The 18,917-nt window shown below is 37.0% G+C and overlaps 1 protein-coding gene across 1 annotated transcript; it reads right to left on the reverse strand.

Moving 5' to 3' along the window:
• Positions 1–554: 554 nt before the first annotated feature.
• Positions 555–12,033, reverse strand: COG6 (component of oligomeric golgi complex 6; the record flags this gene model as incomplete). Its single annotated transcript, XM_010284756.1, has 6 exons — positions 555–1,244; positions 4,946–5,025; positions 7,575–7,628; positions 9,167–9,274; positions 11,207–11,374; positions 11,902–12,033. Coding segments are annotated over 6 exons (690 nt in total), but the record flags the coding sequence as incomplete, so codon positions are not given.
• Between the last annotated feature and the right edge of the window lie 6,884 nt (positions 12,034–18,917).

Consider the following 18,917-nt stretch of genomic DNA (forward strand, 5'->3'; position numbering starts at 1 on the left):
TTCAGCTTTGCACCAGAGAAGGAAAGAAATGAAACCCTCACTCATGGCTTTCTATGCATCACCCTTGAACAACTACACACCCTGGCTCTCCCACATAATTCTCAGGACAACCTGTGGCAGCCACAGGTGAACTTAACTGTAATTTTTAGGAGAACCACTGCAGACATGTAAACCACAAAAATCTCTTGGTGGATTATTAACTAAATAAATGCTTGTACTAGACGAGATGGACTTTTTTTTGTACTTAAAAAAAGCAAAACAAAAAACATGTACATGTGAAGGAGGAATGGCCATACTGATGTGCAAGTCATCTTCCTAACCTACATTGTCATTGGTCCCAGCCTTTAGAGATCAGCAAGTTTCAACTGATACAAGGATTCCTACAGCATGACTGTGCTAAAGCAAAATCCTTCCCATAAAACAGAATTATACAAGTAACTTAAAGCATTAGGTTCCAGGTTATGTACCTGCACGTAATTCAAATACATCTTTTTCTTACAGAAAATAACAGAACTAGCAATGACGATAATGGATTCAAAAAAAGCACATAAATCTTCCCTCAAAGATTTAATCAACAGGATTTGAAAAACAGCATCAAATGTTCTGAAATTATTTATGAGCTGTAGAAATGATGCACTTGAGACATCCAACATATATCAGTTATATTAAAATTACAGTTATCAGCATTTACTGATGATAGGCTGAGAAAAAGAGTGAAAGAACAGGGAAAAGAGCAAATAAAAATACTGGTGAGGTCATAAGAGACACTGGTTCAACCTCTAGTTGAAAGGATTATGTACAGCAAAGGAAAAAGCTTCCTTCTCCTTTTTCAAAGAGATTGCATATTTTCAAGGTCCATTTCCATTAGAAGAATACACTAAAATAATTTTTCATCTATATTCTATTTTCTGGCCTATAGAAGGTATTCAAAGACACAGAAAAGACTAGACTTCTGCCAAGCAGATGAAACAAAACCGCATTCCTACATATTTTAACTATACAGTTACACATCAAAATTAAAACCAGAAAAATAACTAGGTGCAAATACTCAACAAATACAGACTTATGGATTCTGATAAACCTGGTGTAAGCAGGACTATGAAAGGAGTGCCTGAACTTGATGAGGAGATCTGTGTAGTATGGTTTCTGGATCCTTATATTCATTTGAAGGATCCATCACAGCTGCATATAACTCACTGTAAGCTCTGCAGACCAGTTCTGTTGACTGTTTTATTATCTGCTCTCTAAAAAAACCAAAAACAAACAAAACAAAAACATAATTTGCAAGTTGTATGTAGCACAGTTATATTCCCTACAAGGAATTAGAGATATACACTAAAAATATGCAGTAAATATCAGTGCTGGTTACTTTAAAAAGCCCTTTTACTTCAACTGTGAAAACAACCTAAAGTGTTACAACGAAGGAAGGCTTCCTCATCTCTTTGTAACGTACATAGATAAACTCACATAAATGATCCCGATAACCAAGAAATTAGCTTCTTTATTTCTGCAATCGTGAAAAATAGTAGAAGGATTTAATTTGCATACATTAGTTTTTCACCTGCACTCCCCTGCATCTTTTAGAAGACTGATAATCTTAGTGGTCTACCTTCTACCTCCTGTGGCTTCTTGCTGTCCTTTGTAAATACACACTTTTTTTTTCATCTACCAGCAAATACATTCCATTTGCTTTACCTCGACACCACCTGATTCTATAATCAGTCAAAAAGGAAGACCTGATAGCGGCCAGAGACTTAAAACTTGCTACAGCCTTTTACTAACAACACTATGAAGTCTGTGTTCTGTTACTTTTCTGGATCTAAATGACTAATGATGCACAGAGACAGGATGCTAAATGTAATTGGAAAGTTTAATATTTTATGAAGACAAACTAATAGTTTTATTTACATTGCCCATTGAACCAGTTTAATCACTATGGTGATGCATTTACTAGTTCGCAGATGCATTTTTATCTGTCAGAAACAGTAGTTACAACTATTTTACAGCCAAACACATGCAGGTGGAACACCAGGAGAAGATGACGAAACCAAGGTAACCATGAATCCAGATTCAGTCCTGCTGTAATATGCAACAAAGGAACAAAGACACCAAAACTGCATCCACTAAAATCAGGGCTGAATTCACCAACCACTGACAATTGGCAAGTTAAAGAAATATCAAAGACCAAGTGAGTAGAACTATGTCTTTTCAGGAAATATTAAGAAACAGAAGCTATGAGAAAAAAAGATTAAGAGGTAAAGCCTGCATTTTATTCTGAAGCACAGTATCCCATTTTTTAATATACAGGATCAACTGCCAGTATTACTAGGTTATTCGAATACCTGAAAGAAAGACTGGCCTTATAATAGCAAATCTAGAAACACTATTATAAGGGAAATATATTCAAGGTGTTCGGGTAAAACAACTGTTTCTGATCACAGTCTGGGATCACTAAGCTACTGTAACATGACAATCTTAAGAAAGTACTGCACACAGAATTCATATAAAACTAACTGTATTGCACCAAATAATATTCAATTAAAAGAAAAAGTTCATTAAAATATTCCAGAGGATTGAACAGCATCAAATGAGTCCTTCCATCAAATAACGTCAGTGTCATTAATCAGTACGTTAGGGTTTCAGTTGCCATAACAACATGATACATTTTATCACCAACACAAATGGCAGCACTTTCTAAAAATAGTAATTCCAGCATTCAGTTTCTGTGATCCAACACAAATGAAAAGAGCTTTTCAAGACCAACAGCCACACAAATAAAGAGCTTAAAACTTTTTTAATGAGCAAAGGAATTTGAAAGACAAGAGCATGCACTGGCGAATGTCGGAAGGAATGTTCTTCATAGTTGTAAAGCTTAAATGATATTCCCAGTGAGTACATAATACACTGGTCCCTTATCAAAAACATGTGGTCTGATTTTAAGAACCAAAGAACTCTTGGGTTACAACTATTCAACCGCTGGAAGAGTGGATCACAATTATGTGATTTCAAGGAAGACATCTTCAAAATTGACATCAAACGTCTGCAAAACTAACTTGAAAATTTCAACTAGTATAGCCAGCGATTAAATGTTAATGTTAAATATTTTACTTGAATTAGGAGAAACTTTGGAATTTTGAAGGTTTATTTACTACAGAAAATAATGACTATTAAGACTGTGGTTCTACAAACATGTATCTCTGTAAATAGGTACCTTAACTTCAAAAGGATTGCTAGTGTTTAAAGCTACTTGTTTGAAGGCTAACAGATTTTCTTTTCTCTTTTTTTTTTTTTAATTCCGAGAAGAATCTGACCTATAGCATTGAGTTATAGTAGGTTAATAAACTTCTGCATGCCAGCTGAGCTGTAGCAGCTGTAGCTATCATCCTCACACGGGCTCCCCTCTCACCTCTCAGCTGCTCACTGTTGCAAGACAACATGAATTCAGCTTAAATTGCGCCGAGAGGTTTAAAAAGCTTATCAATGGGATAACGCCAAAAGTACATACATGACCAGTTTATCTTGGTTCATCTGACAGTAGAAATGATTACGTCAGAGTAATTTCACTGTGCCCGAGTCTTTATCAAGTTTACTTCTGAAAAATTGCTTCTGTGTTAGCAGTGAAAAATTGAGGCTTTCAAAATACATTTACTGTTATTATGACTTTTAAATAGACCTACATTTTAAAAAAATACCAAGAGCTAAAATACAGGTCCAATAGCTTGACACCTAGAAGCAGAAGTTGCAATGCTTTCACTTCACTTTACTGCTCAAGCTACCCTGTTTGATCTATACTGGAGCAGAAGAGCTCTCAGAACAGGGTCAGCTCTGCCCGCTGAGCTGCAGGAACGGTAACCCTAGCAGACAGACCAACAAACTAATGAAAAGCACCAACATCCCCCATGCCAAGCCATGCACCATTCATATGGCATGAAACTAGAAGTCTTCACATGAGGAGAACCTGAGCAATACAGCAAGAGAACCTGGCAGTTAAGACTAGTTGTTGTCTTAGTTGACCTAACCTAAGTTGTAGGTCCCTTCCAACTGCACTATTCTGTTCTAATAAATTCCCAACAATAAATATTTTTCCCTTGACATAAGTAATTTTTTAATTGAAAGATACCGTAATACCATCCCGCTGAGGACAAGTACTAGTAATGAGACTCCAAATATTGCTGCATTACATAAAATGGGATGCGCTAGTCTCAATTTCTGGTATAGTCTGTATTCTGCATTATTCATAGAAGGGTGAAAAATAATGTCAAGAAAAGTTTTTGATCAGTACAGCATATAATTCTCTGCGTTTAAACACTACAAAATGTTTTCATATAGTTCACATTTAATTGGAAAGAAATTCGTGGCACTTTCCCTAGGCTTGGGGTTCAGTTATATTCAGAAAACAAGAGATGAGATAAAGTTCTCACTTCCATACTTCAAAGAAGAAATCACTAAAAAACCACCATATTAGGTGAAAAGTAAAGTAGTCTCAGCAAAATGTTCAATGAGATAGAATGTCAATAGAAGAAGACAACAACGTTGAAAATTCTAGACCTGATGGAGCAATGAGGATAAAAGAAATCTTGAATGGAGAATTACATATTTCATCTGTCTTTGGAATGCTTACAAAATCATTCTAAAAGAATTTACAACTTAAGTTGACCAAAAACTGCTGACACAGTGGAACACGTTCAAAATAGATGAATGTAATTAATTTTGATGGTGTCTGTTAAATCAAGAGTAACTACTTCAGAAAGTTATAGAATTACATATTCCTCACTGTTTGTTCAAAAAGAGGGTCACAACAAAACTGAATTGTGACCTGAAGGACAATGCAAACATGATCACAGCTGATAACTTGAATTGTCATCATGATCCACTAAAACCTAATCAAATTCATCTTTCTGATCATTATGCAGGCATAATAGAAATTCAAAGGTAAGGTACTTACTTCACAGTGGCACTCAGAAGGAAATTCAGCTGGGACATTAACAGACTATCTGGAGCAGACAGATAGCGATCAAACTGAGCCTGGGGGTGGGGGGGAAAAGAATATGTGATAAACATTAAGAAGTTGCTCTTATATGAAAATAGGTAAAAAACCAGACCTCTGAAAAGTGACTACATTAAAATGGCACCTTCTTGTTTGGTAAAATTTTATCTTTTTATATATTTAAGATAGAGCCTAACATAAAATACAAAAGTTTAAGGTAGAACTTAATAGTTCAAAACAAATGTCTAACTTCATCACCTCTGTCACCAAAATTTCAAGTTTCTGACTGTGAGAAGTATGGGTGCAGAAGCAAATAATGAGAATCCAGCTTCCACAATTATCCATCTAAGTCTCCTATGCAGCTGGTGCACACATGCATGCACCCCTGAAGATCAGACCTAGTCTATCTGCTGTAGGGAATACAATAGCCTCCAGACAGAAATCTAATCTATCCAAGTTAGACATGTTGCACGATTCTTTTTGCATGTTTCTTTCTACACATTTATTTTTACTTTTTGGCAGGGAATTACTGCTTAATAATCTAATGAGCACTTATGTTGGGAAAAATAAGAGCAAGGGACCTAGCGCAGGCTTCTCAAACTGCTTTTAAGCCTAATTTTCCTCCCTCATATAATACAGTCAAAAAAAAATGTGGTGCTTTGATTCTAATAGTTTGGAGCAGAACAAACTGCTGTCTTCAACATCTTGAACATTCTCAACAGAGAAGTTTTGGATGCCCTATCCCTGGAAGTGATGGTCAAGCTGGATGGGGCTTTTAACAACCTGATCTAATGAAAGAAGTCCCTGCCCATGGCAGGGGGGGTGCCCTAGATGATCTTTAAAGATCCCTTCCAATCCAAACCATTATATGATTCTATGATCAAATGGGTGACTATAGAGTAGATGGAGCCAGGTCTTCTCACAGGTGAGAACATGAGGAATACTGGACACATATTACACTAAGGAAAATTCTGATTAAATAGTAAGAGGAAAAATTCTCACCACCAGTGTCATCAAACACTGAACAGGTTACCCAGAAAAGCTGTATAATCTCCATCCTTGGAATTACTCAATCAGGCAAGGCCCTAGGCGACTTTATCTAATGATAGCAACCTTCCTGAACCCTGAATGAATCTTCTCAAGCCGGGAAACCCTAAAATCCACATCCAGCCATCATTTAAACATGCAAAAAGTGTGCACAAATGACTAATGAAGTCACTCACAGTTCTCATTAATTAACTTTTTGGGGTTATCTGCCCTCGTTTGGAAAGCAAGGGAGCTTTAGCCAAGAGACAGGTACGGACTTTACTAGAACAGCACTTGCAAGCACATATGAACAACTTAAAAGGCTGAGACCTGGAAAACTTTCAGGTTAAGTTGGGAGGCAGCAAATCTGCCTGCAAGTACTCCTTCCACATGGCTTAAATCCTGGGAAGCCAACAGATTAGGGTGGTAAGTGGGATTTAGTGGGTTCCATTCTGGTTGAACTGTGTTCACACAAGCAGACATTAAAGTAATGAAGAAAATAAAATAGTTGGGTTCTTCTCTAACTACTCAAGTGAAATTATTATGTACCGCTATAGAGTTACATATATATAATTTAGAGAGACGGTCTCCAAGCTGCAGCCTTTAAATTCCTTATTGGTCTACAAGACCATGATAAATAGAATATATTTTAAATTCAAAATTTATAAATATTGATAAGAATACATGCTGATCTGAGTAAACAAGCGAGTGTTCTGTGCCAGAGCTCTGTTCATCCAACCAGCTTGGGAATCACTGGTTTAAAACTGGAACAGAGGAAAACAGGCTACATTGACACAATTAAGATGGATTCAACATACAATTTTTAAATTTTTTTTTAAGCAAACCTGGTTTTAAAAAACTTTTTCTTTTAAAAAGACCTTTTTTTCATGGGGTATATATGTACTGCTGGATGAGTGGGCCTTATTTACCATTAAACTTTCAGAATAAAGCTAAACTTGACTAAGCAAGAAGAGTGACAGATCATATATTATTGCCTACTGAACTGTGATATTGCTCTCTATGCAAAATAGCCTTCACACACTCTAAGAAAAAATATCAGCTGATAACTTGTTTTAAAATATGTTGTAGCTTCAACTTAACAAATGTAACTGTGACATATGCCCAGCACCTAACTTCTGAGCTTAGCTGAACTATTTCCATAAAATCAAAGCCTTAGGACTAAAATTATAAATGATAGTAGAACCTATATTTCGAAGCATACAGGCAAAAAAGAAACTTCTGTGATTAAAACTAATTAGAGCTAAGTATTTGCTTTTAGCAATTTAAAATGACTCATGGGATAACATTCTTCTGAGTGAAGTTTTGTTTCTCAAGGCTTAGAAACTAATATTCTATTACTACCCATTCATAAATAATTTACGTATTTATTACTTCAAGTGGTCAAATTACTACAAATGACGAAAGTATTCCCAGACATGTAATTTCACTATTCATAAAGAGTGTGACTGGTTAGATGAATATCTACTAGATCACATAATTAACAGTATTCTTTCCCATGTCACAGCACCAGCACCATAATACGAAATTATAAAATGCTTACCATTGCAACCTTCAGGGACACAGAATCCATACTTGGCAAATTTGAAAGAGGACCCTAAGAATCAGTAGTCAGAGGGGGTGAGGGGGGAGAGGTCATACAAGCACATGGAAAAAGATAAGAAATAACAACAAATTCTACAATCAGTTCAGTACTAAATTGCTATTTTGTCCTGCTACAGGATCTTAAATGTTTGGAAACTGAATCACCATATCAATCCTGAAATGCTGTAACAGGTCATTTGTATTCTACTGCTCTCTTAAATTAAAACCTCAGAATACTGAGTTCTTAATATGCCCTTTTGAGTTCTTTTCTTCCTCTTCACCATTAAATGACAAACCCTCCTAAAAGCCTTCCACAAGGTCTAGGATAAAAACTGAATTGCAAACTGGCCACATTCCCTTGGCGTTCCAGAATTAGAGAGGGCAACTTCCCTCTATTCATCTGTTCTGTGACAGTGCAGAATCCCACCCTGCTTCCCAGTAAATCTTCTGTGCTGCAAAGGCAATACAATCTATACATGCTGCCTAACTCGTAGTAAATGATGTGACATCATCACCTCTGCAACCAGGCAGCTGGACAGATATAAGTGAAAATTGCTACATTCCATTAACAATCTGCCCTGGTCGATTTGAAACTGGTTTTAGTACAGAAATAGGCTCATGAATAAGAAAGCAAGCTGAGTTATTAACTTGATTATTTATACATTTATTCATCTTTATACATAAAAATCTGTTGAGTTTTGGCACTTTATGCAAAATTATTGGCTGAAGAAATAACATAAAGCTCTCCAACAGACTTCTCTCTTCCCCAGAAAACACTGTTCTTCACCTTCACAACAGATCACAAAAGGACAGAGGCACAGCTGAAGGGAAGAGGGGCTGTATTAACACCTATCATATAACAACTGTGGTTCACAAGAAAGGAAGAGCGAGAGCTCTGCATTTCAGTTCTCAGCTCACTCTAAGAAATCTCAAGTTTTAGCTTTTAGAATCTCACTGTCTTGGTGCTAGAATAGCTAGAGCAATGAATAAGGACAAAAGAAGAAATATTTCAAATTACTACTACACTCATCTGCCAATTTTTCACAGAAGAAAAAAGCAGTAATTGTCTAATACATGCAGGGTATGTATTATACACTCTGTGTATGGCATGCAATGGAAGAAAATGCTGCATGCACTGTAGGTCCAATATATTCTAGATGTCATGGAAGTGGTACACATACTCAGTATTTATGTTTTAGAGCCAGCTTGACTCTATGACACTTTCTGAGGCGTATTAAACTACCTATAGAGTTATTCTGAGAATGTACAGGATGTCTGTGGTGTACGGAGCCTGTTGATAGCACACAGATAAGCTGCACAGAAGGATTGTTGCACATCAAACCTGCTAGGCTGGCTGAACATATGGTGTAGGGGAAATCTACACTTGCAAGGTGCCTTTGTCTAATAGTCCTGGTCCCGTGCGAAAAATCAACAGATACTACTGAGTTTTTGCTTTCAGAGGAAGCTAAATTTGCAAAAATATTAGTGCCCGAATTCTTCTAGTTGGCAGGTATGCAGTACCTCCTCAACATGTACATCATGTAAGCTTACCTGTTCCGGTTTGTGTTGCTGCACGGAGTTATATATGTAACTTAGACCAGCTCTTGTTAACACGTAGGAAGCTTGCTCATTTATGAGTGTATCTAAATGAGCTTCAATCTGAAATTTTAAGCATAAGGTATTTCTAAAATGTGCACAAGAATATTAAATAGAAGAAGATCTGGGGTATAAAAAGTCTAGAAACACAAATAAGAAGGGAAAAAAACAAATAAGAAAAAAAAGGGAAGTGATCAACAAGCAAGGAAAAACCACAAATATATACAACACAAATTATTTTATCAATTTACATCTACCATATCATAAGGAGCCAATAATAAAAATATTGATAATTCTTTCATATCTGACTAACAAAAGAACCTAAATTTTTTTTATTTGTAAATTCAACAGCACCAAAAATTAAGAATACGAAAGCTCTAATCTTAAAAACTGCTGTATGACAAAAATCATCCAACTTACTGAAAATATTGAGAATAGCATGGCAGTTTTATAAGAGAAAGAGTCAGTCTTTCACAAAGAAAATAAAACTGAAGCTAAATCGTAATAAGTACTGCTTTAAATTCAATACTGATAAACATGTACTTGAAAAAAGTTAGCTGAAAGAACAATAGATGAAATTAAAGCTATCAATTTTGCTTTAATTATCTTCATATGAAAAAAGTCATAAACATATTTTACATTCTTAGTATAATCTGCACTTTGCCGAGAAACCTAATCAATAAATCCAGTCACAGCAGCAGCAATCATTTTTCAGTTTGAGTAGTCTTGGAAAGATATTTGAGTATATATACATTATTACTTCATTTTTACAGATAACTACCCATATTTCTTTTTCTTCCAATCCTAAAGAAAAGTAAAAATTTATAACATATCAAACTCCAGTAAAACGTAAGACTTCCAGGTCTGATATTTTGAGAGTTCACCTTTTTACTTCCTCAAATGGTTTAGAAAAATGCACTTTTCTTTTTAAATCATGAGGGAAATATTAATATTTCAATTTGGAGATTTTAACCGTCTTAGAGAGCTCTTTTTTTCTATGAAAAATGTTTCTCTTATTAACTATGCCATTCTAACTCCATTTTAATAACCTACTTATGTATAATCTTAAAGATATTTTTTCAGTCTGTTCCTGTATTTGTAAAACGTTTGAAGAAAGTAAATGGTATTAAATGCATAACCTTCAGCTCTACTGCTTATCTGAAGAATAAATCAATTGCAACATTTACTGTGAAAAAGAAACTCTGCTAATGGAAATTAGAAATGCCCCAGACAGTTTGGTGGGGTTGTCTGTTTGTATGTTTCAGAGCTAAAAGGTGCTAGAAATTCTAATTAGGAGTAGAAAGGAAGAAATGGCTCACAGCCAATCTTTACTGACGCCTTCAAATAAGAAATTGTGACTTTATTCCAAGTCCTGCAGCTCCAAAAACTCTCCTGAGGTATACTGTAGAGATATTCATGTAGCAAAGCTATGAATGGGCAGTACCTAAATTTTCCCAAGTCAATGGGTTATAAACTACATTTCCATTTCAAAAGGTACCCTATATGAACTACTCTCCTGGCACGTTAGGTGAAACCAAACAAATGAGAAAAGTAGAAAGAAGGACTGAAGTAGTAACTTCAGCTATATATGTTCTAGTATAAACTAGATGATGATCTAGTATTAACTGTATGATGGAACACAGCCGTTTGAGCTTTCAACTTCCAATTGCTTCTTCTCACACAGTTTGCAGGTATTAGAATGATTAGGATAATGAAAATGTTCACTGAGATGGGTTTATCTGCAACTAAACCAAACCAAACCAAATCTTCTAGTAATTTTTTTTGTCCGTTTAAAATAAAAGATGCTGTATACCATGAGCTCTGGTACCTGCTATTTGCTTACAGTGTCTGATAAGAACCCCTCTTATCCCATTTCCTTGATTTAGAATTGACCCAAAGCCAACATTAATCAAAGATACATACATTCACATCACAACTTATAGTCTACAAAAAATCAGTAAGAAGTTAATTTTTTGGGGGGTTGTTAAAGCTTACCTGAAATTGTAACATTTCTAGACGTTTGTCAGTGAATTCAAAGAGAGCCAAAGTAGTCTTCATCATATAAAGTGAATTTACCATGAAGGTTGCCATATCAGCTGTGCCCAAATTACTAGCTGACATAGTACACATCTGTAACAATGGATCTAGCACACAAGACAGAACCTAAAATAGAAAACACACAGAAAAGAGGGAGGGAAGAAATCATGTCACATGAGGCTCCTAAGCTCATTCTGTCTCTATCACGTATTTATTCTGCAAAGCAGAACAAAGAGAAATGAGAGTTTCCAACTGTGAAAGCAGTTTTCTACTGGATTTGTCAGCAGGTGATCAGCTACCATAGTGATGGGAAAAGTATAAAAACCTGAGAACAGATTCTAACCTAGCAGGAGGAAGAGTAACCCAGATTAGATAATTGGTAATCGTGCGATCATGAGGGTATATTTACTTAATGGAGTAGTAATTGGATAACAGGATTTAGATACTGCATTAAGAGTAGCACTCCATACTGTACTGTAATTATCCACTTCGTTAGTCACCATCTTATTCACATTACAAACTCAGGTTTGGCAGAAAGCTCCACAATGGGACCAGACAAAATAGATTAATGTTTCATCCATTTTTTGTGTACCAAGACTAACTTACACATACTTTCCCCCCTGCCTCTTCAGAGCAGTCAAACATTCTTATACCTGCACAAAGTCAGCTTGACGGGCATCCAGTGGAACAACGGATGAGTCATGAGATGCCAGAACTTCCCGCAGCAAGTTAAGTGTCTGATTTAGTGCAGAGCTTGGGCCAAGATCAGGAGGTGGGAGTTCAACCTGAAGAATAACATTATCTGTTTGTGGGTTGTTTTGTTTTTATTTCACTTACAGCAAACACCATCCAATCCGTTAGCACAAATCATAGCAACCAGACAATAATAAAACTACATGCAGCCACGCAGAGAAGATCTTCAGTTTGACACTGGACAGATCTAGCATGTTTCAGGTAATTGCCTGCAACTTTCAACATAACCATCCCATTCAGTGACAAACAAGCAAAACTGAATTTCTCCTTTCACTCAGATTATGCCTATTTTATCATCTAGAGACATAGAGAAACCCAAACACTACCGTTTTGGTAGGAAAATCAAATCCATTTGCTACATTAGGTATCACATAATAGCCAGTTGTTGGCACCACTGAGTTCACCTTGAGCAGGACCTCCTGTAAACACTACAGAACCTAGTGCAGGAAGAGCTCTGGGATATGAGGGCCATACTGCAACAGCTGAATGAAGTCATCTTCTTGACAAGGCTGCACAGCCCCTATCACGCTGAGTATGAGAGCTGCAGTCACAGATGCAACAGTCTTAATCCCTAGCAAGTTTTAACCTTAAATTACAGTATACAAGTGAACTATGTGCAAGCTAAGTCAAGTACGCCTACACAAACTGCAATGATACTGCAAGAATTGGAATGCAGGCCTACCTCAAAGATAAAAAGTAGGAATTGCAGTTGGTTAAAAACCAGAAAGAATAAAAGTTTATAAATCTTGTCAAAAAAACACACTTTGCGGAGTCAAATTATGAAAAGTTGGAGCACCTGAAACAGACTGAAATTCTACGCTATTTTTAACACAGGCTCACATACTTTAGCCCTTCTTTGTAACAGGCAAATACCCACCAAATGCTTCATAACACGTTTATCTAATATAAAACCTAGCATATCTCTCTTTCATAGTCCATGCTGCTCAGGCTCCTCTCCAAACGTAGTTTCATTGTCTTGTCTTCAATGCTGCCTCAAACTGGCTTCCTGCTGCCTCCAGGCCCTTCAACCCAGGCTGCCGGCCTTGTTTCCTTCTACCAACAACCCTAACCCTCTTCCCACCTTCCTGTCTCCTGCCTACCCAAGGGCAGACACAGATCTGGCTGGACCACATGGGAGTAAGAAGCCCCCCAGCAATACAGAATAAGTGAACACTTCAAGGCATACATAATCTCTTTCCAGAAGGATGCAAGGAGAACTGAATTTGGCCTGGCCTGGAACTGGCCTGTGCATCTCGCTCAAGGCGTTTGGGTGCCGCAGAGCGAGGCAGCGCGCGCTTCTGCAACACTCTGAAGACTCCAGCTCAACAAGAGAAGGTGGCAGCTCTGGATGGACCCCTGAGCCACAGGCAACAGGTTCCATGCCTTCCCAGTTGAGAACTACTGATTAACAGCGTAATAAAGCACATGCCTAAGTCTCAAAAAAAAAAAAAATAAAAAAAAAATCAAAGAGGCAGAGGCTGACGGCCAAAAAAACAAAGAAAGAAAGCGTAACGGGCATTTTCACAGTGGAGCATTTCAGAGCCTTCTGGAAATGAACCTGTACCTAATGAACATGCCACCAGAGAAAGACGAAACAAGTCTCTTTGGAGCCAGGACTAGCTTTCACACTGTGTTTCAAAACATTTGAGATAGCATTCATGTCCCCACACTGTTACCAAGAAAGATCGAACAAATTTTTTTTTCCATCCTTCTGAATACAAAATTTTCCTCTATTCTCACTTTTCAAGAGATAGGATACTGAATTTGAGGAACTAATGGAAAACTAAGTCTAATAGGTTCAGAGAACAGTTGTTGTTCAGCCTAAGCAGTCTTAAAAGCGTAAAACAAATATTCTAGCAATGAAGTAACAGTAATTCAGAAAGAGGCACTAAATCAGTGCTGATCAGTAGTAAAGTTTACTGAAATTTACAGCACTAAGTGAACTTTCTTCTTGTTTATTTTTGTTATTATTAGGGGTATTGATTGTGCCCTGAACACACTGTTCTTAGACCTGAACTGGACCGTGTTCAGGGATATTTTGGCATTAATTTGAGACTAGAGTTTGATGGGGTTTTCACTTCCAACACACACATAGATCATGGCAATGATAATTTCAGGCTTCTTTGCACATAATTTTTGTCTCCTGAAGTAGCTGATGGTCAGAAGCTTCTAAATTAGCTTCATCTTTCATTTAATCAGTTCTTTTAAAGTCCACTGTCTTCTAGATGGGAGCAAGAAACAACATTATGGAAGAAGAAAACACAGCAAGGAAAAAAGGTTTAGATCGTTAGATTCTATTGCGGTTAACTTGAAATTTCTGACTACTGCAATACAGGCAGAATTATCAGTAAGTGGAAGGAAAATTAAAGCAGTACTATAATAATATTGAAAATTCTAACTTTTTGCACATGAAAGTAGATTGGGGTCTTTTTCAGAATTAAAAAGGAAAATTTCAAAACAGATATCTAATTTATAGAGGAACCTAATGACTTCAACTCATGAGAGCTAAATCACTATTCTAATTAAAAAAATTGATGCCTGAATGTTTTACATGCACCAAAACATTAATCTACCCTATTTCCAGAAAAAGAAATTTGAAATGCATGCTGAATTCTACTTTTGAAGTACCTGCTTCAGATGCAAGCCAGACAGGAGCTAACTAAAATATTATCAGAGAAGTTCTGTAGCAGCTAGTTCAACAGCACTAAAACATACTCTAACACAGCATTAAGTATCTAATCAGTTATAGTTACCAGTTCAGTCATGCAGAAATGAGGTCAACTAGCTGTTCAGCCTTTAAAAGAAAGCAAGAAAATCCCGATTTCTAAAATCCAATATACAAAACTGAAACGAGTTCTCCTAAAATGACAACAGACACTAAAAGTTGTACATAAGGTTTAAGATAAAAGGTTGTATCTTCTTTCAAAGTTCTGCATATCAGTCAGTGGGGAATAACTGCTAAGCCAGTGATCTTTCTCCACATATACAATCTGGAGCAGGCTTATCTGCCTATGAGAGCAAGTAAATCCTTCAAGACATCCTCTGAGCTAACAAACAGCAAAGGAAAATACAGGAAAAAGAAAAGGGAGTATCAGCAATCAAGACGACAATGCGTGTATGTTAATTGTTTCCCTTTCTCATTTACAAAGAAGGTTAAATAGAAAAAAAATGCGGTGTTTGTTCCTATTAGAGCAGACATTATGGAGAGCAGCTTTGTTAGAAGCTCCCATGTGCACCTGCAAATACTGAAAATACTGTATAGGCAAGCAATCAAAACTATGTACTACCCTATGAACATTAGAAAGTTAACAGTACAGAAAGACATGGACATACTGGAGCTAGTCAAGCAAAGGGCCACAAAGTTCATGAAGGGATCTCCTACCCAAGGAGAAGCTGTGTTCAGTCTAGAGAAGAGAAGGATCGGGGGGGCTGTTATTAATGTGTATAAATACCTTATGGGAGAGATACAGAAAAGGGAGATGGACTCTTCTCAGTGGTGTCCACTGACAGGTCAAGAAGCAATGGGCACAGATTGAAACATGGGAAAACCATTTTTTTTACTGTGAGGTTGATCAAATACTGGAAACAGTTGCACAGTAAGGTTGTGGAGTCTCCATCCTTGGAGACATTCAAAACTCAACTGGAAGCAGTCCTGGGAAGCTTGCTGTAGCTGATGCTGTTTGAGCAACATGGTTAGACTAGATGACCTCCAGAGGTTTCAGCTGACCTCATCCATTCTGCAATTCTGTGATACTGGTATTAAATAAAACAAGACGGTAACTTAAAACACACAAGTCCTCAGAAAAGTCACTGCTCAGAGTGACAAACAAAAGGTTAGTGGCTTTTTGAAGGGCCTAATCAGCTTTTAATAGAGTCTTTTTAGAAACCTCACTGGCAGATGGTGAAGGCAAAGCACTACAGATGCGGAACCTTTTAAAAAGGTATCTGGATATCTCATCCTGTCAGTTACAACTGGTTAGTGTCAACTACAGAAGTTCATTCTACGAACTGAAACAATTTTCACCATAGTTAAACAGCAGCAGTCTAAGAAACTTGAGTGGATGTCTACCAGAGAAGCTTCACAGAAGCTGTCCTAAGCTCTTTTGAGCCCTATTATGATCCTACAGAGATCACCACAGGCTCCACAGTAGAATGCCTAATGCCATGCGCTTTTTTTTTTTTTTTTTGGCTATCAAGTTGGTCTTGAAAGAAGACAATAGAAAAATTCTTGCTAACTGTTTTCACACGGATCCATTCAGACCACAATAGCATCCACACCACAACATCAACCAGTCTCATTTCATCTGTCCCATACCTGGTTTCCCAGAAACCTAATAGGTTTCATTCTGACAGGAACTAAATCATGAGGGAGAAGTTTACAGTTATTCCTACGCGGTGTTTTAATACATCTCGCACTGACAAACCTAACAGATAATGCGATCATAACATTTAATTTGCATACATCTACTCTAAAAAGAACAGCGTTAAGGAATAACAATCCCCAAGCTTGATTTGGAGTACTCTACTAATAGTCTTCTAAGAGCTCAGACAGCAGATGACAGGTTAGTTTGGCAAAATCTCTCTTTAGTACCCTTGTGGTAACTCTCTTTCCATTTAAATCAATATTTGCAACTATTCTTTCCTTTAATAATTGTTCTGGAGTACTACTGAAGCCAGAGTAAGGACAGCTGTGCTTGAAAATTCCCACTGTCTAAATGTATTAGCTGGTCCAATAAAACATGCTGGTATAAGTTAGTCTAAAAGGCTTGTTAAAATGCCTTACCAGCAGATTCATGATTTTAAATGATACTTCTCTCAATATGAGAGAGCTGAAGGAGTAGTCCATCCACTCCAATGCATTAGGCACTTTGAACTTTGCTTCCAGTTTCATTGGAACAGTTTCTGTTGTTCTGATAATTATTTTAATTTATTATTTTCTCCTGGATTTATCATCATCTATAAAACAGCAATCTGTACGAGGCTAGTCTTACTTAGATACAGACAGTGAGTAATACAGGCAGAATCCCAAATCCCTGAACATTTGATTTATTTGCACAGGGTCAAAGGAAACATAAAAGGATATATAAGGTCTGAACCTACAGTTCTCAACCGCTTTACTAGCATGGCTGCTAGACCCACAGCTGGGTCCAAGAAAGCTAAAAAGAAACAAATACAAACACCATTTTTTAGTACAGGGACACTAACACTGTCCAAAAAACATCCTGGTTGAGCAAACAATGAGAAACAAACCGATTGTTACAGAGCTAGAAAGCGCTGGCAAGACTGCCCAACAATGCCTCTGAGCCCATACAACCATGCAAAGGAGAGACAGCATTTGCAGTAAAAGTTGATGCACTGAACCTTTAGTGACACAGGAGAAGGGTGGTGATGCAGAGCTTCTGTATGATATCAGCGGGCGACCTGAGAATCTCAAAGCTGTGAATGGCATTTTTAAACCCTGAAAACAAAGTGACTTTGCAATGGTTCTGTTACCAAGCTTCACGTCAGGTTTCAAGGAATATAGGAGCCAAAGAGATTGCCTTGTGTATTGCATTTCTTTAATAACAATGGACGTACTCTCAGGCAGTATGCTGAATATTTCTGTTACATAGATTTCAGATGGTAAAGAGCTACCTGAGAAGTCTGAATGAGAACACCATAAAAAGGGTTTCTCAGACTGAAGAGTCTGATATTGTGACAACTGCCGACTACCTTATTTTCAGATTACAACCAGGATGCTTGATATTTTCTGATGTTATGAAAAAAAATGCTCATAGGAAAGTGCTCCTAGGCAAACCAGTTAAGTACTCTGAGGTAACCAGGGATTTCCCTGTGTCATTTACACTGATGGCTTGACAACCAAGAGGGAGAATCCTGATCTAAGACTGCCTTCCAATCCTGATCTAAGACTAAGTTTCCATACAGCTCCATGCTTGTGACACTCCTTATGTAATATGGGACTCTTCTCAAAAATAGATGTGAAGAAGCAGCTATTTTCTTGTCTCAGAAAGAACAGCCTCAAGTCTCAGTTTTCCTCAATTAAATCCCCGGCTGTTTGAAGGCAATGTTCAACTCAGCATAATCAATAACCTAGGGAATTAAACTGTCTGTGGTGATGAGGACATCTGAGCCAAATAACATCCTGTCATTCCTCCACATCCAAAGGAGGGGATCTTGACGAGTTAGCATATTTAATGAAACGTGCTTTGTCTAAAAAAAGTTCCCAACTAGCTGTACCTAAGAGAAAAATTTGTTTAAATAGTATTCTGATCTATCAACTACTAGGTAAGACTGCAGGTATTAAAAAAACGTACCATAGAAAGACACAATAACACATCAGTGTTTCGAGGCAGTTCTCCCCACACAACAACACAAGAGAATTTGCACGGGGCTAGAGAGACTCCTGTCAAGTTACAAATTCACTGGTAATTATGACTAAGTCTTCTGAAATTTTGTAGCTACAAACAGCAATTAAGAAAACACTTAAATTCTCTATTAAATTAAAAAAAAATTGTAGAACTGATTTCCATTCAGAATTTCTTGCGTAATGATTTTCAGATTATTAGCAACAACTGATGATACTGAAGGAGTACTGTCATTAAAATGGTATACCTCACACAGGTTGTATTCACCACTTTCATTAGATCTAACAAAAGGGGCACTTAAGTTTACAGAAATCACAATATTTTTATTTAAGAACATCCCATTTATATTTTAATCTATTTCCAAAGTTATTTAAATTGCCTTAAGAATCATATCTTAATCAAAGTAATGGACAGCTGATATTCTTTAAAACAGGCTCATCAATGCCTTAACATGCAAAATACAAGCAGAAACAAGGAACCACGATTTCCAGATTGTCCCAAGTAAAAAGGAATTTACTAATGTGAGGAACTGGCTGGATGGCCAAGCCCAG

The sequence above is a fragment of the Phaethon lepturus genome, unplaced genomic scaffold (assembly GCF_000687285.1).
Source record: "Phaethon lepturus isolate BGI_N335 unplaced genomic scaffold, ASM68728v1 scaffold46173, whole genome shotgun sequence".
Classification (NCBI taxonomy): Eukaryota; Metazoa; Chordata; class Aves; order Phaethontiformes; family Phaethontidae; genus Phaethon; species Phaethon lepturus.